At 41.3% G+C, this 24477-nt stretch overlaps 1 protein-coding gene across 5 annotated transcripts; it reads left to right on the top strand.

Moving 5' to 3' along the window:
• The first annotated feature begins 1237 nt into the window (after window positions 1–1237).
• On the top strand, window positions 1238–23202 carry THOC5 (THO complex subunit 5). Of its 5 annotated transcripts, none has more exons than XM_075213447.1 (21): window positions 1238–1344; window positions 1822–1910; window positions 2051–2194; window positions 2716–2829; window positions 3432–3529; window positions 3776–3922; window positions 4495–4609; window positions 5632–5764; window positions 6143–6178; window positions 6798–6875; window positions 8842–8882; window positions 10340–10439; window positions 10522–10630; window positions 10781–10882; window positions 11044–11140; window positions 17439–17553; window positions 17629–17732; window positions 21005–21092; window positions 21321–21436; window positions 21824–22014; window positions 23014–23202. In XM_075213447.1, the coding sequence occupies exons 2-21, from the start codon at window positions 1833–1835 to the stop codon at window positions 23075–23077; spliced, it is 2070 nt and encodes a 689-aa protein (XP_075069548.1). In that variant the 5' UTR covers window positions 1238–1344; window positions 1822–1832; the 3' UTR covers window positions 23078–23202. The 5 variants fall into 5 exon arrangements, with proteins under 5 accessions (XP_075069548.1, XP_075069529.1, XP_075069538.1 ...); XM_075213428.1 differs by having other exon boundaries at window positions 1253–1297; XM_075213456.1 differs by having other exon boundaries at window positions 1257–1361.
• Window positions 23203–24477: the final 1275 nt, after the last annotated feature.

Genomic DNA, 24477 nt, shown 5'->3' on the forward strand with positions numbered 1-24477 from the left:
TTAGCCCTATGGTTAATCTGGCCCTGATTCCCACTGTCAAATTGCTGGCCCAACAGCATTTAACCCTTGAAAAACTGCAGCTACTTATTCAAAATGCTATCTGTGCCCACTTTGCCACCTGATTGCATGCCCAAAACAGCGTTGGGCCAGGCAAAAGACAGATGTTTTATATGTAACTGACCACCCAGTGTTGATTCCCACTGTCAAATTGCTGGCCCAACGGCATTTAACCCTTGAAAAACTGCAGCTACTTATTCAAAATGATAAAATATGGTGACTTTGCCCACTTTGCCCCCTGATTTCATGCCCATAAGCTTGTTGGATCAGGCGAAATACTAATGCATTTTGTATAACCCCCTGTAGTGTTAATTTGATGTGAAATCAGTGATCCAAATTAATTTAATCCTTTAAAAATAAACTTCAGCCTTGTGCAACCAGAGGGAACACATGTAAACAGGCTACATCAGCTTCAGATCGAAGGGAAGATGTGCACAATGTAAGCTTGAAACTATACAGAAAAAAGAAAATGATAGGCAGGGCCCTAGGTCCACTTCCCAAAACATGAAGAGAAAGATAACTTCTCGTGGTTACACCTGGCCTTAGAGGTAGTAGCGTTTGTCAGTTTTTTCTGTCCAATCCCATTTATACCGTTTGTCTTGTCCCCCCCTTCACAATGTAACACAAGAAATTTGCAATAAATCAGGACAGCAAACTTGCACTAGACATAAAAAACCCACTAATTGGAAATTTGTTGATATGGTTTAATGCAAACATTGCACCTAAAGGCAGTGCTAGTAAATGACTGCTAAAAACAACTTATTTCTCCTTATTCTGTATCCAAAACGTACTCCACACTACCTTTATTTCCTGTGCTTTAGAACCTCATATTCATTAAGCTGTAATATATAAAATAAAATACATTCCAACCTAGTAAAAAGATCATAATTATACTGCACCAAGGTCCTTAATTTAAGCTTAGCTGCTCAGCAGCACAAACACACTGGAAATTGTTTTAAAAGAAATTGAACCTATAAAATGTATTCATATAACCCATAAATCTACTAGAACAACTGCCTCTATCTGGCTTGTGTGACTGCCATAGTGCCATACCATCTGCTGTAACGATAGAGAGCTAATCTAATGCCTTCAGGTCTGGATGACGCGAGACGCACTCTATCATATTTTCGGGAAGAAAAGACCAGACCGTCCTCCCACTCTGCCGTCTATGGTAGAGTGCGGCTGTCGTACTTCCTGTCGGTGTGTGGGCAGAGGCAAGTGCAGGCAACCGGAAGTAGAAGTGCGTGATTGGGACTTCATTGAACATAGTACACTGCAAATTTGCTGGTAATCTAAACATACAGGTACCTGTAACTGCGTCCTGCTACAGAAACATTACAGCAGCTATTCTCTTACATAATGTAACGCTTGGCGACACTAAAATATTGTTGAAGTATTGCGGTTAAATATCTGTGTCTAATATATACCATACACCACACACCACCTTCCAGACATCCTTATACTATACAACAGAGGCTGGTGGCTTTCCTGCTGTTGTGGTGTTTCACAGTGGAAGGAACTACAATTCCCAGCATGCTATTATTGGTTTAAGATTGTTCTGCACCCTGCCAAAGTGATATTGTTTTCCTTAGCTTTCAGACTAATCCTTGTAATGAGTTTTTCCACCAGGGAGATACAACATGTGTGTTAACATTAAAAAACATATTTTTATTAAAGTTGCAGCAATGTTTATAAGGTGAGGGGATACAGAAATGGAAAAGATAAAATTGTAAATTTGATTCTGTCTGTTAATAACTTTAACAGTGTCTACAAAAATGTCTTCGGATTCTAAGAAGAGGAAACCAAAGGTGATCCGGAGTGAAGAGGGAAAGAGAAGCCGCCATGAAGAGCAGGTAACCCAACATAACCAAACTGAAGTTTACATCCTTGAAAATAACTTTAATCAGATGTGTAAAAATTAAGCTAGTAACAAAGATATTGTAGTGTACATTTTTAAATCCTTAATTGTAATTTACTATTTTTCTTTATACAGGAGGGCAGATATTACAGTGAGGAAGCTGAAGTGGACTTACGGGATCCAACAAAGGACTATCTGCTTTACAAGGAAACCTGTGAAGACTTGCAGAAACTCATGGCTGAAATTCAGGATCTTAAAAGCAAGGGCAGCAAAGATATGGTGAGTCTTGTTGTCTGCCAGGGTAGATGCTGTGGCCAGATAGGATTCAGAGTTATTTTCTTAAATGAAAGAAGTTGAAAATCTTTTTTGACTTTTATACCACCCTCTGGGTTTTGCTAGATTGTTTACTGCACATTGCAATTGTGTAGGAGAAAACCCCTGTAATTGATTTATAAATCGCCGTATTGTCAGCTTCTGTATGAAGCAGAGTCTGTTTGTTTGTTTTTTGTTTGTTTCGCTGTCATTTTAGTTTTTTTTGTTTGTTTTTGGGCATCAAAAAGTTTGTGCCCGGTGAGCATATAACTATTGCATCAGAAGGGTTTACACATGCAAACCATGTATCCTTGCAACATTTTTGTGTTGAAAAGCAAACATGGGAATTTCGTCACAAAAATATCCGTTTTTGTCAAAATGAGCAAACGACACACCAATGTAAACAAGCCCTAATATTTAATTTTTAATAATTTGTGTTCAATTTTTTTACATGCCAATATAATTTAGGTAACTGTGTTCTCTTTCAGGCTGCAGAGATTGAAGAAAAAAAGATCCAGAGTTGTGTGCACTTTATGACCCTGAAAAAACTAAATCGCTTGGCTCACATTCGCCTAAAGAAGGCTCGAGACCAAACCCATGAGGTATACATCTTTTTCCCACCTGTGTCCCATCTCTTGGCTATAGTTTGTCTGTTTTGTTGTTGTTTTTCTTGTGTGTTCAGCAGCACCTTCATTGGACTATTGGCACTCAATAGAAGACTTCAGTGTCCCAAAAATATTTATTGTTGATTACACAGCATGTATCAGACTATGGGGGGAATTTAATTCCCCCAGAATTAGCGCGGCGTTAAAACTATTACCGTTGTTGCGGTGGTTTTAACCTGGCATTCTGCTCGCAGCTCAGGGAGCCGCCGACGTTGAAACTACCATAATAACGCGTAGGTCGCGTTACTTCTACCCACGGCCAATTGATTTCCCCCCTAGTTGTGTTATTATTTTTGTGGTTGTTTTCTTTTACTTTATGTGCACAGTAAATCTATCTAATGTACCAGTTTAGGCCTTCCACTAATGACTTTAAAGTTGTGTACCTTTTTTATTTTTTTAATACTTATCAAATATGACATCATTTTTATGTGTTTAGTACTTCAGTAATTTATTTTCCAGGTTAATAAATTGTTTCTCATGATGGCATTATTGTTTTTCATTGTGTTTTACTGTTGTTGTTTTGTTTTTTTCAATTTCAGTCCAAACAGAAAGTAGATGCATATCACCTGCAGCTGCAGAATTTGCTTTATGAAGTTATGCATCTACAGAAGGAGATCACCAAGTGTCTGGAGTTCAAGTAAGTCTGGGACACTGGCAGGCCACAACTGTCTTTTTGTTTACTTTCCTCCAAGGTTTATTAGTGTTCACGACAGCAGTGTTAATAAGCAACTGCTAAATTCAGAGACACAGTATATTTTGTGAATTACAAATTCAGTAGTTTATCTGGAAAGTGGTAATCACTTCATTTAACTTTTCGGTAGTCATGTACTTTTAAGATGTTTTTATAATACTCTGTAATAATATACTTTTATTTTCTGTGCAGATCAAAACATGAAGAAATTGAGCTGGTCAGTGTGGAAGAATTTTACAGAGAGGCTCCTCCGGGGATCAGCAAGGCTGAAATTACTTCCAATGACCCCCATCAACAAACATTAGCGCGACTGGACTGGGAGCTCGAACAAAGGAAAAGGTTAGACGTTGTCATTTTATTCTGATAGTTATTGACATATTAAACATGCTGTATACACATAGGCCTCTGTGTATACTGCTCAGTTCCTAACAAGATCCTCCTATCATTTCATACACTTTATCTTCTCACAACACATTTATTAGGTATTTAATAACAACCCTCCATCTGTTTACATGCTGGAAAAGCTAAAGGTATGGTAACAATAAATGTTTATTGCTTTTGCTCTATGGAAAATTACACACAGCAGAAATCATTGCTTTGCAATTTAAAAGATAAGTAACCCTAAGAACCAAATTCTTTATCTTCGTCAACATCAAAGACAATATGACACCATCATTGGCAAAATTGCTTAATGGTCATGTTTATGGAGGTGTGTGTATATTTAGTATGCCCCATTAACGTATTGGACAATATATGTGTAATATTTTGAATGGTATTGATGTTACTCTATATTTTATGTTCTAAGAAGGCTTGAGAGAGAAGTGCCTGTTTCTTACTGTACCAAGCTAATAGAAGGTCTACCCTGTAAAATGTTCTTGTGAAAGAGCCACATACTCCATCTCCCTTGTTAGGTTGGCAGAGAAGTACAAGGAGAGCTTGGCCAGTAAGGAGAAGATTCTGAAGGAGATAGAAGTTAAGAAGGAATATCTGAGCAGTCTGCAGCCACAGCTTAACAGCATTATGCAGGTAACTAGGAATTCTTTAATTTAATTCTATAATAGATGGCTTTTACATCTGTTAATAGGGGAAAGTAGCAATAAAGACAAAGTGGTCACATTTATAGTTGTGATTGATGGACATTTTATGCATTCAGGTTTTCTATATAAATAACATTCCCATTGTGTTTATATTAAGTATCTGTAAGGGTTACACAGAGTATATCCGTCCACTCATGAGCCTTCACTTGTATTTGTGTGGAACAAGTGGTGTTGTGCTGCTCATCCCTGTGTATAGAGTATTATAGCAGTCATTGCTGAATCCTAATACACTGCAATTTTTTGGGGGTTTCTTTGTTCACATTTGGTTTTATTTTCATGGTCCGGTGGTGCAATGATAATAGTCTGAACAATTTTCCTTGATCTGCCTCTGATACTGTTTCATAATGACCTTTGGGTATTACAGTAGATACTGCTTTTAGTCTACATGTATATACCTTCATCTTTCAGCTACCCACAACCTTTTTCTCTCCCACGCCTTCAATCTCCTAGCCCTTAAAGAAACATGGTTCACCAGCACCACCATCTCTACACTCCCCTGTGGTGGTCTCTCCTTCACTCACACTTCTCATCCTGGTAACCGTCATGGTGGTGGAGTAGGCATCTTAATGTCTCTTGGCTGTACCTATAGTGCTTTCTCCCCTGATCCCTCTCTCCTTGAGAGTACACTCCATTTGGCTGTTTGTTTCTTCTTCATCTCTGCATCACAGTCATCTACTTAGACCTATTGTAGCAGATTAATTAAAACATGTATTACATGCATTCTTAAAATATGACCTATAGGACTATGTTATAGTATGATACCTCCTGTGCAGGGGGAAAAAACCCTTTCTTGATCTCTGCTGCTTTTAGTCAGCGTGCCTAATGCTAAATCCAGTCCTGATCATGTCAGACATTTATAGAAACTCCATAACCAAATGGGAACAATAAAAGGTATTCTGTTTTTCTAAAGTTCTAAACCTAAAATGCATGTGTATATTATTCTCTTCTCAGGCCTCATTGCCAGTGCAGGAATACCTATCAATGCCCTTTGACTGCATGCACAAACAGTATGAGATAGCACGCCATCTCCCTGCACCTCTGTATGTGCTGTTTGTACAGGCCAGCGCCTACAGCCAGGCATGTGGTGAGTAAACGTCATATTTATCTTGTTGACCCAAGCTTTCTGCTGTGATTTCACTGGAGTTTGTCCAGCTCTGAACACAGTGTTGACCCTCTGGTTCTATCAAAGTTACTTAAAAAGTATAACTGTATTTTTGATGCAAGACCTGAAAGGATATGCCATGTAAAACATTGTCTAAAAGGATTACTTGCACTGATACAGTCAGTAAGTTCTAAGCTTCCCCTCTCATGCTACACATTATGCCTTGTTCTGTTCTGTAGGCAGGTTATCTCCACGTTGTTTTCTTTGCTGTTCCTTCACACATTCTCTCTCTGTCCACCTTTCTCTTTATTCATGCCTTGCTCTCTCCGTGTCTGTTTTCTTCCTTTGCCCTGACGTCAGCCCACATGAAGAGTTACTCCCAGCCCTATAGGCAGGGTAAGTATACATCTTCTGTTCATCTCCTCTGTCCGTTTCACGCCTGTGTGATATTGGCCTTCTATTCTGTGGGATCACTCTTTTTTTGTAGTAGTTTATTGCTGAATGCTGCATTTTGCTACAGGTGGCATGTAGGTCTCTATGGAGTATATTAAATGGCTGAAGGAGTATTGCTGCTATATTTTATTATTACTTCAGATAGACAAGATTCTAATATTTTTCTGAGCTTTGAGGTGCAGTGCTAAAGGCAATATTAACTTTGGTGTTTACCTATGTAATGCATGAAAATGTACTCTTAAACGTCTTGTTTCTCATCCAATCAAGCAATAATTATATGTCTCGATTCATATTGCTACGAATACCTGCTAAGTATCTATATTCACATCACTACTGGACTGATTTATATTACACTGTATCCTGGACTAAATACCATATACAAATTATTACTTCCACTGAAATGGACATACAACAGCTACTATCCTGTTTGTTTTATGTCCCTTTATATTATTTACCTTTTATTAGATGGGAGGTCACTGTATGCACTTTATATGCACTTTTGTTCCTTTTCTTTACTGGTTATCATGATTATACAGCTCAGTTTTCTTGCCTTGTGTTGTAGACAAGAAGCTTGTGGTCACCATTGAAGGAAGTGTGGAAGAGGCGAAAGCTTTATTTAAACCTCCTGACGACTCTCAAGGTATTTAAAAATATTTTTAGCATGTAAAGTAGAGGTTTATAGAGCATTTCCCAACACTTGCATAATTAAACACAAAAGACAGATGTTACAGTTTATAGCCACTGACCAAAAACCTGCTGGCATAGGAGTCTGTTTATTATCCTTAAATGTTCAGTGACAACTGGTTGCGCCTTTTTGCCTGTGTGAAATTCAATCTATCTGTAACGACTGTTTCCTAGGGGCCTGCAGACTAGTTTTCTGGTTCTGCTCTGCTCCTTTCCTATTGCCCATTCTAGAATGATGTAAGCTAGAGAAGCTCTGCACCCTTGTGTAATCTACCTCATTTTTTATTCATATACAAAAACTTGCAATAAAAGAACCTGTACATTTTTGTCAGGTTTTTTTCCTGCTGCCTTATGGTAGGCCTTATAATGCTGTTTCTATGTTTAAACAAAGCACGATACAGCATAACATTAACACTAAGTCAACTAGTTGGGGCCATCACAGTCTTGCTCATTTCTACTTGTTCTGACTCCTATATTGCAGCAAATCTAACTCTAGTACACAGTTACCCATGCTGCAGAGAAACCAATATGCTTAAATTCTGTGTTTCAGCCATAAGTGGGCAAAAATGGACAATTTGCAATACATCTTTTCATTTGAGGCTTGTGAATTAAGCCAGGGAAAAATGAATTTGCTTGAAAACCTCATTAAATGTGTCAGTTTTCATCAAAATAAGAGGACATACAGGGGCTATAAAAAAAATATTTACCCTTCTCAGATTTATTACAATCGGGTTGGCTTCATCCCAGGGGGTCAGACAAGGGACAACACAATTCCGGCCACAGCTGTTATTCATGCCATCAACTATAGGAGATCTCCAACTGTGTTATCCTATCTCTTAATGCTGAAAAAGCATTTGACAGAATCAAATGGGAGTGTCAGATGGTGGGCATAGCTGGAAACATCTAAACCAGCATTTTGACTCTTTACACTGACCACTCAGCTAAAATCCTGATCAGTGGTGTCCCTGCTGATACAGTTCTCTTCCGAATCGGAACCAGACAAGATTGACCACTCTCCCTTCATTTTCGGCATGTAGTGATGCAAGCAATAGTCTCTTTTTGATTAAACCTTGATATGCGAAGTGCAGATTCGGGAGAGTGAAAGATCTCATCATTTGCTGATGACGTTCTCTTAACACTAACTCAACCAAAAATTCACTGATCAATCTCTATAAAACCCTGAGCCAGTTTAGCGAAATGTCAGTATAAAAGATTCCTTAGATTGCTTCTGCATGTGTCCACTCATGCTTGACATTAAACTACAGTTTTAAATGACATAAGAAAAGATAAAGTATCTGGGGTACATTACTTCTATATTTGAACTTTTGTATCAGGAAATTTTCCCCTAATTTTTCTTTTAAAACTTCATGTGTAAATTACACATTTGGTCTCTGAATGTTTTGCAAATTACTATTTAAAATAACTATGTCCTTTTGTATTGCCAATTTTCTCATATGGTTATGCCTGTCTGTTTGTTTTGACCAATTAGAATTAAAAACAAAAAAAATTAGGATTTGGCAGTTTTCACTTTCTTTTCTTGGATCACGGTCTATTTTAGCTTTGCACATCTGTATACTGCAGTTTTCTGCAGTTCTTCTTTGTGATATTGCTCAGTACCTTCAAGTTGGCAGCTGTTGGTGAACAGCAATTTTCAAAATATTCCAAACATTCTCAATGATTCCTTTTTTCCTTTTCTTTCTTTTTGCTTTATAATGCCAGAACATAAAAGTTTTTATTGCAAGATGATGCATAAAGAAAGCCCTGTTTTGTCCAGGAAATATATATATGGTTCACTAATAAATACGTCATTCCCAGTGAATCTTGCAGATAGCCAGTAGGTGATGTCAGTCTGGTCATGAAAGGTGCATAAATCCTCCAATCTTAAGTGGTTACATATCCTTCCTTTCTCTTTGTACTCTCAGATGATGAAAGTGACTCAGATGCAGAGGAGGAGCAAACAACGGTGAGGAAAATAATTTGTTATTTCTCTGGACTAACTGGAACCAGTTAAACTTTATCTCAACACCACAGAAGCTAGTTTAATTTATTTATGGCTCAAAACAATACACAGTCATCCTAGTCTTACACCAGGTTCGTCATTTGTCCACGTACTCAGTAGGGGGTTAGCTAATTTAATCATTTTAATCTAGAGAATAGGAGAGATTTAACGCTTTATTATAATTATTATGGTTGATTTGTAACATACCACGGTGCTCCATAGCCCCGTGCAGTAGGGAAAACAGGACATACATAAAACGGGGACATACAAAATAAATGCAGACATGAAAACAAAGGGTAGGAAGGGCCCTGCCCATGAAACAGTTTACATTCTAATTGGAACAAGGCACAGCTGAAACAAGAGGAGCGAGTGTGGCTCAGAGTGGAGATTGGGAAAGTTGTTAGGATGCTTTAGTGTGCGCAGTATAAGTTGGAGTAGGGTAAGCACTAAGAGATGGGTTTTCAGAGAACGTCTAAAGATTTCAAGGCTATGGGAGAGTCTGAACATGGGTAGTAGGGAATTACATAAGTGGATAGCGGCTTTGGAGAAGCAGTGAGAGGTGGTTTGCAGAGATGAGGCGTAGCTCAGAGGTAGATCAAAGAGGGTGGTGAGTATTTTGAAATGAGATTTGAGATGTATGAATGGGTGGTAGTATTGAGAGAATTGTTGGATTCTGGAGGACACAGGGAGCCAGTGTAGAGATTTACAAAGTGGTGTGGCTATGCAACATAACTCCACCTATCAACAAGAACTCTCAATAAAACACCTCCTTTACTGAAGGAGTTAAAGCTGCACACATCATTATTGAAAGTATGTGCTTTAGTGTTGGCTAGTAGTAGTAGTTAATGTGGGAATGAACAATGGTAAGATTGCAAAGACTATATTTAAATGTGGCTGTACCAATTCAAAGGGGCCCTTAGAATTTGTTTAGCTTAGACAAGCTTTTTGTGTTTCTAGTTGAGTTTCTCAGGCATTGAATCTGCTTGTGCATTTTCTGTCATTAGTCTTTTGCTCTGTCCTGGCTGCTTTACATAATGTTTGTTCACATGTATCTATATGGTGACTGTCCCAACAGGTGGATAATTGAACTTTAAAGCACTTTCTGTAGCCTCAAGCATCCAAGTAAAACTCCACTATTATATCATGTCAGTTTTAACATCATACATCCAGTAATAATGCAAGTATATATATTTTATGTCCTTCACAATGAATAATTGTACAACATATATGCAGGCTCACTTCACTGAGCTTACAATAAATGCATTACAGTGACTGAGATGGATAATCCTGGAAGACTCCTGGTTTACAAGAAAGTTTTAATGGCATGAACGTTTAATCGTAGATCACAAGAAAGAAGGGGCTTTCATCCATTTCACACATAAACTGTGGACACTTTTTTTTTTTTTTTTTTTTTTTTGTAGAAACGGCGACGTCCAACACTTGGGGTACAACTGGATGATAAGAGGAAAGAAATGTTAAAGAGGCATCCACTGTGTGTGTCTCTTATAATTAAGTGCAAAGGTAAGTAATTACTGGGTAACAGGGATATATATTATATGGTATGAGAATAAGTTTAATTCACTCTCCTCTTTTGTCTTTATAGACAGCAGCTCTCTAAATTTGACTTTCTACTTCCTTATGAACCTTAACATACTCACTGTTAAGGCAAAGGTCACACCAGCGTCTGAACTAGCAAATGCCATCAGTGCAGGGTAAGATGCCAGGGAAATGGTAAGGGTTCACCATAATAACAGTGGGAAAAACACATGTTTTAATTATAAACTTATGTATCCACTAAATAGGCTCTAAAAGATTTCCCACAGTCTCTAAAATCTCTTTGCACATTGTATCTTCTTAACTAGAGATCTGCTGAACCCTGAATCACTTCTCATGTGCCTCTACCATGGAGATGATGGCAAGAAAACTCCAAATCCAGCTAATCAATACCAGTTTGATAAAGTGGGGTGAGTTGTGTTGCATTACTTTGAAATATTGATTAATACGAATCGTTTTACGCATGGAAAATGGTGAGTTATGATGATGAGCATCTACTAAAACTATCGACATATGTAACATTATTAGCTGTTGGTGTGAGAAATTCTCGTTCTTTCCCATATCATTGCAGAATCTTGGAGTTTAGTGACTATATATCCGATCTAGGACACCCTTACCTATGGGTACAGACAATGGGTGGACTCCATTTTCCAACAGACCAACCGCAGGTAAAGAATACATTGCCTCTTGTTTTATATAGCAGACATTGTTCACGACCAAACAGCGTTTCTATGAGTTTGATAAAACTTGTTTCTCTTTCATCCGGTCTGGGGGACGCTGCTTACCATGGGTTGTGGAGGGTAGCTTGGGAGTTGGCACCTAACTAGTTAAACTTTAGTACTGCTGGCAGACCCCTCCCCTCTACAATCCCCCTGCCTCTTTCTGTTCAGTTTTTTTTTAGGTGCCCTGGAGTTGGGGCAGTGTTTTAGTACGTAGTGTAAATTTTATAGATTTACTTTAATTTATTTGATTTTTTTCTAGGTTTTTTCTTTCAGCAGTGGCAGCGCTGGAGTGTGTTCTATTATAGAGAACACACTCACAGCAGAACAGCGCAGGCATTCATCTGCCAGATGAGCGCCAGCGGCGCTCACTGGCATAGATTGGGAAAAAGAGTGTGCCTGATTGAAGAGTGACAAGCGGTCTCACGGACCGATGTCACTCCTCCAGCCTCCCCGATAAACTGGAGCTGCCATTACAGGCAGAGAGCGCCGGTTATCGGCAACACAAAAAACTGTTGGCGCTACGGAGAAGAAGAGGGGGCTATACCACGATTCCCCCCTCATATATAGGAGGGGGGCGTCGGGTAGCTATCGCTGCGGAGACCTCTGTCCTAGAGGTCTCCACTACTCTGCCACGCTTGGAGCCTTTAAAACAGGTTCCATTTTATTTTTTCTATACCTGCAAAGCAGCAGTTACTGAAGGGGGGGGGGAGCTACAGCATAGAGTTCCCCCCTCCTTCCAGAGAGAGTTGGTCTTTCCCAGCCTTCTGGCGCCAAGAGAAGCCCGGGAAGAGGAACAGAACGGAGGGAGCAGGCACAGGACAAACTGCTGTTGGACTTCTCCCCTTTTGGTGGCCTATGGGCTAAGTATCACCTTTATTTGAACACTATCAAATGTTAATACCTGTCCTAGTAGGATTTACATTAAGTCTCCTACTGGTTTATATATTATTGGTGGTGTTAATTATTACAAGAACAACTTTTATATAAAGATCAGTTGATTCCTTGTTTTTTATATCTGTTCCTCCACATTTATATATATTTATATGTATATACATATATATATTTCTTGCTCTCTCTATCTCTCTCTCCATTCCCTCTCGCTGGCAGAGACGTTACTCAGTTAGAGTCTCTTTTTTGTTACTCTGTGTGTTTGGTGTGCCTTCCTTTATAAGAATGACGGATAAGGGAAAGGGCCCCATGGCTAAATACTTCACATGCTCAAAGTGTCATGTAAAATTACCGTGTGGCCAGAAGAACCCTTTGGCGCTCTGCTCTGCATGCGAAGCAGGGGTTCCCACCGTGCATGCCCAGCAGCTGTCAGCCCCACCGACGGAGGAACCGGACTAGGTGGCCTCCCTGACACAGTCGGTTTCCTCCTTAGCTCAGATGGTTTTTCAGTCAAATCAGTTATCTACTGTAGCAACTTCGGTGGCTAATAATGCTAACCCACAGTCAGACGTCTCAGGTTCGAGTGCAGCGGGTTTGCCAGGACCTTCCTCATTGTAGCCTGACCCGGGCCCCTGTTCTTACAGACCCGGCATGGTCTACAGCTTTTTTGAAGGGCTTGAACAAGCTTAATCAGTTGCTTGATACCGCTAGTACCCCGCCTGCTAAAAGAAGGAGACCTAGATCAGTAAATCCCCTTATGGTCCTATCAGACTCTGAAGAAGGCTCTGAGGAAGAGGGGGAAATTTATTCGGATCCTGACCAATTAATCCAATTGGAACAGGAAGACCATCCCAAAAACCAATTTGTTAATGATTTGGTTTTAGCGGTTAGACAGGCGTTGGACCTCCCAGAGCCGGAGGATCTTACCCCCAAAGACAGAAGCCTCTTTAAGAAGGATAAGAGAAAGGCCAGCCATTTTCCCCCTTCTGCTGAGCTTAGGGTTATTGCTGAAGGGGCATGGAAACAGCCTGAAAGAAGGTTTTCTATTCCAAGGAGATTCTCCTCCCTGTATCCATTACAGGAGGAAGAGGTGGTTCGCTGGGAGACTATTCCCAAGGTAGATATCCCAATTGCCCGCTTGGCAAAGCATACCTTACTCCCTGCTCCTGGTTCAGCATCCCTTCCGGACGCCAATGACCGCAAGGTTGAATCCCAGCTAAAATCCATATTTGCGGGTTCTTCTTTCAGACCTACATTTGCCTCAGCTTGGGTGGCTAGAGCCATGGAAGCATGGGCAGACCAGCTGGCAGAGGCCTTACAGGACTCAGAACTTCTTCCCCTGGCCCTGCATTTGAAGGAGGCTTCCGGGTACCTTTACGAGGCAGCCCAGAACTCAGCAGCGGTTTCCTCTTCCATTCAGGCGGCCTCTATTTCTGCAAGAAGAACGCTATGGCTGAAATCCTGGGAGGGTGATGCGGAATCAAAAAGGTCCGTTGAATCTATTCCGTTTTCTGCAGCAGGTTAGTTTGGCCCGGAATTAGATACCCTCATTTCACAGGCAACGGGGGGCAAAAGCACTTCCTTGCCAGTATATTCGTATAGGAGCCGCAACCCACGGGGCAGCTCTTTTCGTCAGCCCTTTCGGGGGACCTCCTCTCATAGGGGACAGTCCTTTAGAGGCAGACAATCTAATTCTCGAGGCTCCTCCACTAGGGGGAGATCCTCGTTTGCATCTAAGCGCCAGGCCTCCAAGACCCAGGAGAAGCCTGCGTCCTGACGACCACCCTGTACCACAGGAGGCACCAGTGGGGGGACGTCTCTCTGTTTTAGGAACAGTGGGCAGCGTCCTCCCAAGACCCTTGGATCCGGGGAATTATTTCAGAAGGGTACAGGATAGACCTGCTGGGCCCGGCCCCGCACCGTTACTTCCAGACCCCGCTACCCTGGGATCCATTAAGAAGACAGGCTATACAGGATTGTGTCGCTTCTCTTCTGCTTCAGAAGGTCATCTGCAGAGTTCCAGATTGCCAGAAAGGTCGGGGATTCTATTCCAACCTGTTCCTAGTCAAGAAGCCGGACGGCTCCTTTCGTCCCATCCTAAACTTAAAAGGTATCAATGTTCACTTAAGGGTGGACAGATTTCGGATGGAATCTCTGAGGTCAGTAATAAACGGCCTAGAAAAGGACCAGTATATGGCGTCCATAGATATAAAGGACGCATACCTCCACGTTCCCATTTGGATCCACCATCAGTCTCTTCTCAGATTCTCGGTGGGATCATTCCACTACCAGTTTCGGGCCCTCCCCTTCGGCCTCTCAACTGCGCCAAGGGTCTTCACGAAAATTATGTCAATAATGGCAGCATGTCTTCACCTGCAGGGAGTTCAGGTCGTTCCTTATTTGGACGACCTACTCATCAAGGCTTCCTCAGAGAATTGTCTACTTCATCATTTAGCCCTCACCCCTTGTGGTTCTCAAGGGCCACGGTTGGCTGATAAATTCAGGGAAATCTCAGATGGTTCCATGTCAGCGCATGGTTTTCCTGGGACTCATCATGGACACATCAGCAAACAAAGAGTGTTTCTCCCAGTAGAGAAGATCAGCTCTATTCAGACTGTAACTACTCAGGTTTTGTCTTTCCCAAGCCCCTCAATGCATTTATGCATGAGGCTACTCGGAAAGATGGTGGCCTCCTTCGAGACCATTCCCTTTGGTCGGGCCCATTCTCGATGTTTCCAGTGGGATCTACTGTCGAAGTGGTCAGGATCACACCTACACCTGGAACTTCAGAAGATCTCCCTATCCCCAAGGGCGAGAGAATCTCTTCAGTGGTGGCTGGTTCAGGATCATCTGAAAGTGGGCAGATCCTTCGCTCCATGGTCGTGGATCATAGCCACGACGGACGCCAGCCTGAAAGGTTGGGGGGCGGTAATCTTGCACCTCCAACTTCAGGGACGCTGGTCGGTTCAGGAATCGGCTCTATCTATAAATGTATTAGAATTGAACGCCATTCTCTTGGCCCTCAAGGGAGCTCAGTCCCTTCTTCGGGGGCCACCCGGTCAGAATTCAGTCCGACAATGCCACGGCTGTGGCATACGTCAACAGGCAGGGAGGAACCAGGAGTGCAGCTGCCATGGATATTGCAGCTCAAATATTGGTTTGGGCAGAGCTAAACGTTCCGGCAATATCTGCAGTTTTCATTCCAGGAATAGAAAACTGTGAGGCGGACTATCTAAGCCGAATCCAGATGATGCCGGGAGAGTGGTCACTCCACTCGGAAGTCTTCCAGTCTCTGGTTCGGAAGTGGGGTCTTCCGGACATAGATCTCATGGCCTCCAGACACAACAGGAAGGTTTTAAGGTTTTGCGCAAGGGACCCCTAGCGGTGGCAGTGGATGTCATGACCATGTCATGGGAGTTCAGGATGGGATACCTGTTTCCTCCAATTCCCATGCTTCCTTGCGTCCTCAAACGAGTAAGGCAGGGCGGTCTGCCAGTAATTCTAGTTGCTCCCCCTTGGCCGCGCCGAGTGTGGTACGCAGACATATTGTCTATGGCGGAAGGACCAGGGGTCCATCTTCCGCATCGAGACGACCTTCTTCTGCAGGGTCCATTCCAGCACCAGAGTTTACATCAGCTCAGTTTAACGGCATGGCTGTTGAGGTTTTTCTTCCAGCGTAGTTAACACTTTGATGTTAGCTAGGAAACCTGTTTCATCTCGCATCTATCACAGGATCTGGAAGGCCTACATTAGGTGGTGCGAAAACAGGACATGCAATTCGTCCGCTTTTCATATTCCTCGCTTGTTAGCTTTTCTTCAAAAGGGCCTGGAAGCAGGTCTCAGATTAGGTTCCCTAAAGGTACAGGTATCGGCACTTTCAGTATTTTTTCATATGAAATTAGCTGATTTGCCAGATATTAGAACTTTTTTTTCAAGGAGTCTTGCACATACAGCCTCCTTATGTACCTCCTACAGCCCCATGGGATCTCAACATGGTACTGGATATGCTCAAGGGGCCTCCATTTGAGCCCTTGAGGGAGACAGATTTAAAATGGTTGACCTGGAAGGTCCTCTTTCTTTTGGCAATCGCATCAGCTTGTAGGGTTTCTGAATTAGGAGCCTTGTCCTGTAGAGAACCTTATTTGGTTTTCCACGAGGACAGAGCGGTGTTAAGGACCCTTCCTTCCTTTGTCCCCAAAGTAGTGTCTGCTTTCCATCTTAACCAGGAAATTGTAGTTCCGGTTTTTTTCATCTGCTTCTCATTCAGATAATCAATCTATGGATAAGTTAGATGTTGTTAGGGCTCTCCGCATATATGTCAAAAGAACTTCCCAGATTAGACGTACTGACTCTCTGTTTGTCCTTTATGACGCTAATAAGAGAGGCTGGCCAGCCTCAAAACAATCCATCGCAAGATGGATTCCGTCTACCATCAGACAAGCATATATAAAAGCTAACCGTCCTGTGCCGGAGAGACTTACAGCCCATTCCACCAGATCGGTAGGGGCTTCGTGGGCAGCAAGGAATGGAGTTTCTGCGGACCAGCTTTGCAGGGCAGCCACCTGGTCCTCTGTCCACACCTTTACAAAATTTTATCAGTTTAATGTCTTTGCATCAGCTGATGCAGATTTCGCTCGTAGTGCTTTACGAGCGGGATTTTCAGAGTAGTCCCACCCTTAGGGGGTTGCTTTAGAACGTCCCCATGGTAAGCAGTGTCCCCCAGACCGGATGAAAGAGAAAAGAGGATTTATGTACTTACGTTTAAATCCGTTTCTCTGATTCCGTCTGGGGGACACTGCGATCCCTCCCTTCTGTTTTTCTTCTGTGTGCTCTTGTTTGACTGCCCTTTTTTATCCTGGGGCTTTTTAAAACTAACTGGACAGGAAGAGGCAGGGGGATTGTAGAGGGGAGGGGTCTGCCGGCAGTACTAAAGTTTAACTAGTTAGGTGCCAACTCCCAAGCTCCCCTCCACAACCCATGGTAAGCAGTGTCGCCAGACGGAATCAGAGAAACGGATTTAACGTAAGTACATCCTCTTTTCTGTCAGTACGTGGTTTAGAGTTTTTACGCACAGTAGATTTGAGTCTGTCAATCTGAGATCCACTATTGCTGCAGAGAGAACATTGTCTGCAACAATGCCTGGTAAAAACCTAGCATTAAAGCTTTACTTTTATTTCATTTTAATTTACTAAGATTACATTTAGGTGCAAAATATCAACTAAAAAATACCACCTGATTTAGACATTTTTGTACATTTTCCACTTAAATGCAATGATAGAAATGATGGTTTCCCATTAATGTTACCATATTTGAATATGTTAAGCACAATTTCCTATCTGTACTTCTCTCCTAACAGCTTGCACTCGTAGCAGACAATGCCCTCAGTGCCAGTCATATGGAAAAGACCATTAAGTTGCTTAGGTCCAGGCTACTGTCTCGGTTGTCTCTGCACAAACAATTTGCATCTCTGGGTAAGTGTCCTTTTATGTAGCCCAGCTCCTTGATACATTTCAGTTTATCTTGTAACACAATACTTAATTTTACAGAACATGGCATCATTCCAATTTCTGGAGATTGTCAGAATCTATTCCCCGCCAAGGTAGTATCACGGTTAACTAGGTGGAGCATGATCACGTATGAAGATTATCTAGTAAGTGAAGTTCTTTGTCTGTAGGAAATTAATTTTGGTAGAACATAATAACATTACTTTGAGTTCTAGGTAAGAGGTTATATTTCACTCTCACAATTCTACTGAAAGTTTGGTGTTGGACATATAGTATGCCAAGAGTAAGGGTAAATGCTGAAATATAGTGTATACTGTAGTAAAAAATGTTAATTAGTAGAAATTTAAAATGGAAGATAAATTGAGAGCAACATTAAGCAGTGACATTTGCCTCTGCACAAAATCTTAAAGGAATAACATTTTAACCCCCTTAACTAGCTTTTTGTCATAAGTAGGACCCGCATGAGTAAAGCGGGTCCCACAAAGTCTGAAACAATCCAAGCAGTAGTTTCCAATGCTTTGGTATGCATTGTGAATGTTCTTAACAAACACTGTAACAGTCTGAAAAGACCAGCACAAGGATCTGCTTGGGCTGCTAGAAACATCTTGAGACCAGCCAGATTGGGGCGGGGCAGTTTATAATGTACTTTTATTAATTTTGCATAACTTTGGCTGAAACTAATTTTCTCTTTCATCCAGTCTGGGGGACACTGCTTACCATGGGTTGTGGAGGGGAGCTTGGGAGTTGGCACCTAACTAGTTAAACTTTAGTACTGCCGGCAGACCCCTCCCCTCTACAATCCCCCTGCCCCCTCTTGTTCAGTTAATTAAAAAGCCCAAGAAAAAGGCCAGTCAAACAAGAGCACACAGAAGAAAAGCAGAAGGGAGGGATCCCTAGTAGAGGAGCCTCGAGCATTAGGCTGTCTACTTCTAAAGGACTGTCCTCTAGACAAGGAGGTCCCCCGAAAGGAGCTGACCCGAGGGTTCGGGCTCCTGCCAGGGAACACCGGCAAGGAAGTGCTTTTGCCCCCCGTTGCCTGAGAGATCAAGATATCTAATTCCGGACCGAACAAACCTGCTGCTGAAAAAAGAATGGTTTCAACGGACTTTTTTGATTCTGCATCTCCTTCCCAGGATTTCAGCCAAAGCGTCCTTCTAGCTGAAATAGATGCCGCCTGAATAGAAGAGGAGACGGCCGCTGTGTTCTGGCCCGCCTCATAAAGGTACTCTGATGCCTCCTTCAAATGTAAAGCCAGGGGGAGCAAATCGTAGTCCTGTAAGGCCTCTGCCAGCTGGTCTGCCCATGCTTCCATGGCTCTAGCAACCCAAGCTGAAGCAAATGTGGGTCTAAAAGAAGAACCCGCAGCCGCGAATATAGATTTCAGCTGGGATTCAACTTTGCGGTCATTGGCATCCTGAAGGGACGCTGAACCAGGAGCTGGAAGTAAGGTGTGTTTTGCCAATCGGGCTATAGGAATATCCACCTTGGGAATACTCTCCCAGCGAACCACAGGATACAGGAAGAGCACCTTCTGGGAACAGAGAACCGTTTTTCAGGTTGTTTCCATGCTCCTGCAATATCCCTAAGTTCTACAGAAGGGGAAAAACAGCTAGCCTTCCTTTTGGCCTTCTTAAAGAGAATTCTGTCTCTAGGGGTAGGATCCTCCGGTTCTGGGAGGTCTGTCGGCAGTACTAAAAGTTAACTAGTTAGGTGCCAACTCCCAAGCTCCCCTCCACAACCCATAGTAAGCAGTGTCCCCCAGACGGAATCAAAGAAACGGATTTAATGTAAGTACATAAATCCTCCTTTTTTTTTTTTTTTTTTTTTTTTTTTTTTTTTTTTTTAAATGTGTGGTCTGGGGACTTATTCCAGAATAGAAAATAACCTGAATGGTGTTGGAATTAGCCTGGTATCTCCTCCCTGGTCACTGATTTTAGAGAAATCGGGTCATATGACTGTGACTGTCATAGTAATCTCATGACACCTGACAAACTATAAATCATTAAAAGCTGCTTGAAGAAAATAAACTAAGAAAAAAGAACACAATGTGGCAAATCTAATAGCCGTGAGGTCACTCAGCTGTTTCTGCAAGAATTACCGGCAATTATGGTAATAAACTCTTGCTGTATTTGGCGAAAGCAAAAAAAAAAAAAGAAGCAAAGATCGATACTAAAGCATCACATTGTGACATACTGCATGGTGCTACTTTGCCGCTAATTGAATCATTCCAATGTGTCTTCTTACAGGTAATCCAAGTGACTTATGGGGGGATTTTTTTTTTATTTTTCTTTACAGGATTGCAGCTTTAAGTCTACCCAAGGAATTTTAGGAACTTCTCTTGGTTATCCCCATGGTCTCTATCATCATCATCATCAACATTTATTTATATTGCACACACACACCAATTTGTTAGCAGCCAATTAACCTGCCAGTATGGTAGCTAACTCTATGTAGGAGTAAGCAAGACTTAAATATTTAGCAAGAAATTATTTTCTCTTTCTGTACATTGGTTGACATAGGGTTTACAAATGCAGTTGAGGTAACTCTCTCTTTATCTTTGTGGCAATGTGTGTGTGTCTTCTCTGAAATGTTACTACTTGTTCATTCTAATGTCTAAACTTAGTGAACAAGGTGGTTAGAGTGAGAGTTGAGCACATAATTCACCCCCCCAAACAATATATAAAACTATATTTTTAAGTCAGGCGATTTTATTCTGCTGAGCAAAGTCACATTTCTTTTCTATTCATTTGAATGCATTACCAGTAGAAAGGTTTATCTTCTCACATTCATATCCCAAGCAATGCATAAATGCTGGCCGCTTGTGATTGGCTGAGCAGGTACTGACTTCAAACCCCACTGTCATTTGTCGGCTCACTGGTTTTAAGACACTGGTTTCCGTCTTGTGTGACTGTCTGAAACCTCAGAGATTTTCATGGTGATTTCACAAATTGACCTTTTAAAGATTCTCCCTGCTCTACACTGCATAGTGCAAAAACTGATGATTGTAAGATGAAAGGCATCTTTAAATTTGAAAAAGTGGAGATTTACTTGATTAGCTTTACATGGCCTTACAGTTTAATGTGTTACCTGCACTTATGCTTTTGCCTTTCTTGCTGGAAAAATCAGTGTTCAGTCACTGCTATGAGAGCACCTTTAAAACCATTTTCCCTGGTGTATCAGCAGCTAAAACAAATCCATGATGACCCCTGCATTCTTCTATAGGGGCAGCCAGTAGGGGAGAAAAAGAATATGAGAGCTCAAATGTTCAACAAAACCTCAAAATCCTGTATTTTTTATTTTCTTGCAGCTTCTGCATAATACTACTTAGGTATATAGCTGGGATTGAGTGCTTATATGATTGTCTTAGGCACATCTATATCATTCCTTGTTCAGTGTTTAAGTCTTCTCTCCTTTACAGATGCTGCCTTATACAAAGGATGTTCTGGAGGGTGGATTAGCACATGATACTGATCATTATTATTCCCTGATGGTAGAGAGAGGGACAGGTAGGACTCATTGCTGCAGAAAAACATTTGGGAGTAAAAGGGATCACCAATATTATTGTTGTACTGTATCTTACTCTATACTGATGTAATAGTACTCCTTCAGGGGCTTTAATTTATTCATAAAAACATGGTGTTCTACACAGTTACCTTTGATTGATGTTGAACTTCTTTTTTCCAATACCACTATTTTTATAGACTCTTTTCTTTATGTCTGAATTCTGTTTCCAGCCAAGCTTCATGGCGCAGTGGTTCTTAATCCTGGTTATTGCTCAGTTCCACCATTGTTCAGCTTTTGCCTCAACTGGAAGGGCGAGCGCAGCTCCAGAAATGATGAAAACATCCGGGTAAGTAAAGTCCTTTTTTGAACAACATTATCGGGGCACTGGGGCTTTCGTGAAGACTCCAACGTGTTCTAGAGAGCTTGTACTCTTATAGATAAAATGCGGATAGTCTGCGCTTCCCTAGGGAAAGTGAATGCAGCCAAGGGGATAAATAGTAAGGGAATGGTCCCAAACCCTTAGTGGTATACAATGGTCAGATACCCCGGCACGACAAGGGGGAGAGAGGAGAAAAGAGAGGGAAAGAAACGCCAAAATATAATAATTCCCAGCTCTTGAACAAACAAAGAAGACATATTGTCTATATTGCTTCTAAAGCTAGTTTGTTATTTATTTTTGGTCTTTTGATGATACTCTGTGTTGGTAATGGGGTCTTATCCACATTTTATTAAGGTTATGGAGAGTGAGATCAATGTCTACTACAAGGAACTCAGTGGGCCTTCTCCAGGGTTTCAGATGCTGACAAATCAACTTCAGAGATTGTGCATGCTGTTGGATGTCTATTTGGAAACAGAATGCCATGACAACAGCGTGGAGGGACCACATGAATTTCCACCAGAGAAGATATGTCTGCGTTTGGTCAGGTGGGTAGGGTGTGTATGGCTTATGTAGATGTCTGTGACTGTTTCTTCACTAGTACAATTATTCTGCCTTTTTTGTTTAAAAAAAAAAAGTATATTTTCTGTTTTTGACTTGCAAGACCTATTTGTAATTATTTGAACGGATGTCTTCAATGAAACAAAATACCTACTAACTTTAATATCAAGCGATTTAAAATATGCACGGATAAATATGACAGTTAATTCTTGAATTTGTTCAAATTTCCCTTTTAGCCTAGACCAAGATGTGCAGCATATATTTGATATTGTTTTAATAGGCCTCACACATGGTGCATTACTTACAACCACCATATACTTAAAAATAATAATAGAAAATTATCAAATGCCCGAAGGGCCCTTAACGGTATTTGTTCTAATTTTTGGCCATTCAGATGGTTTAAAAGTGTACTCTTAGGGACATATTCAATTAGGTCTAAAGAATGTGGCTACGTCCCACTGACAAGAAGTTACCACAACATCGCGGATTTCCGTGTTCGCCCCACAATGTTGCGGTATCGTATTGTCATGATCGCCGGATCTAATTGGATATGCATTTAATGTTTTGTTCCTTAGTGGTCTATTGTTCACTATATATTTCAGTCCACTGTAAAGTTTCACATATGTACAAGCAATATCACTGATAAAGTACCCTAATGTCATGGGCTCTGGGTATTGTCAGTATTACTTAGATACATATATTTAATTTGCATACTTGTCAACTAAATATGGTTTAAATTAATAACTGATGTTTGCCTCTTGCTCTAACTAAGACTTACCCCTGCTATAGACCTTTTTGAAGTTTTCGGTATTAATAATTTAATCTCCAATATCATTTTAGTTTAGTTTTATTTTGGCAATGCTACATTATTTGTCCTTATTCATAGCATTAAGTTTCTGTTGTGTCTCTGATCTTTGCTCCTCTTTAATTCTGCCTTGTTCACCTTGCGTTCAATTTATTGGATTTCTCCTCTTTGTTTACCACAGGGGTCCAAGTCGTATGAAGCCTTTCAAGTATAATTATCCACAAGGATTCTTCAGCCACCGCTGATATCCTGATTCACGCCAAATGTTTTGCTTTATGCTTTTGTAGTATATTTCCCCCCACCCCCAACACCACATGTTATCTGCAACATACTGTGTCATACATTGAAATAAAATGTTTTCCAATTGTGACTTTTTGTTTTTAGTTTGATTCATGTCAGTTGAAGTGACACTGATGTGTCCTACATCATTGGGAGGGTGGAAAATGTGCAGTGTTTGAATGACCCCTCTCTTAGGCTGTAGATACTGACGCTGCAAAAACAGCATCTCCCAGGAAGATAGGTGTTTAGGGATTTCTCCTTTTAATTTGTATAGATTTTTTTTTTTCTATTTGAATGAAGTGTGCTATGCTCTTAAGCAGAGCTAAGCACAGCCTAATCTGATTAAGTGTGGTTTGGGTTCCTGTTACTCCATAATAATAATTATTATTATTGTTATCGTAGATTTGTAAGGCGCCGCAGTGCTGCACAATGGGAAAACAGTATATACATAACACAGGGACATACAAGGTAGACAAAATAGATGCGGACAATGAACAAAGGGAATGAAGGACCCTGCTCATTAGAGAACTTACATTCTAAGTGGAAGAGGACACGGCTGAGACGAGGAGCAAATGTGGTTCAGATTGGAGATTGGGACAGTTGTGAGGGTGCATAAGTGTGAATAGTGTTACATGCGATAAGGTCACTTCTAAAAAAAAGTCTGATTTTAGCGTGGTAGGGAAGTCTTGTATGCGGGAGTGAGAGGTTATTACCAGAGAAAAGGCACAAGTCAGAGGTAGATCTAAGAAGACGGGATGGAGTGTATCTATTTTGATATCAGATTTGAGATGTATGCAGGGTGTGGCCGGGTAAGCATCGAATGGGTTAAACCTTAGCACTAAAGCTGGGTACACACTACAGAGAAGTAAACGATTAACGGTATACCAACGACAGAATAAATTAAAAAAAATCCCGATCAGCATACCAATTGACGTGTACACACTATACACGATTATCATCAGATCTCTGCTCTACCTCTGTCAAAATTATCGGCTGCAAGGTAGTCCATAAAGGGCAAGTGACCGCTCAGGTCTTAATTCATTGAGAGATGTTCAACGGAGCCCAGCAATTGTGTTGGGCAGCCTGTCTTGAGACAGCACTTTAAGTGCCGAACTGTAAACGGGCCGTAAATTCTGTGCGACAGCTTTATCTCCGGCAGCTGAAGTTTAACCCCAGGAACGGACGGACGCTGCTCTAATCTTCTCATGCTGCACTAATCTTATCCGTTCCAGCCAGCACACAGAGGGTTAAGACTACATGTGCGGGGGTGAGAGAGGGGGGAGCAGCCCGTACCATCCATATCAGTCTCTTCTCTAAAGAAAAACAGCCGTAGACAGTTGACAAAGACCGTGGATCATGACAAGAT

Source organism: Mixophyes fleayi, chromosome 1 (genome assembly GCF_038048845.1).
Source record: "Mixophyes fleayi isolate aMixFle1 chromosome 1, aMixFle1.hap1, whole genome shotgun sequence".
In the NCBI taxonomy this organism is placed as follows: domain Eukaryota; kingdom Metazoa; phylum Chordata; class Amphibia; order Anura; family Limnodynastidae; genus Mixophyes; species Mixophyes fleayi.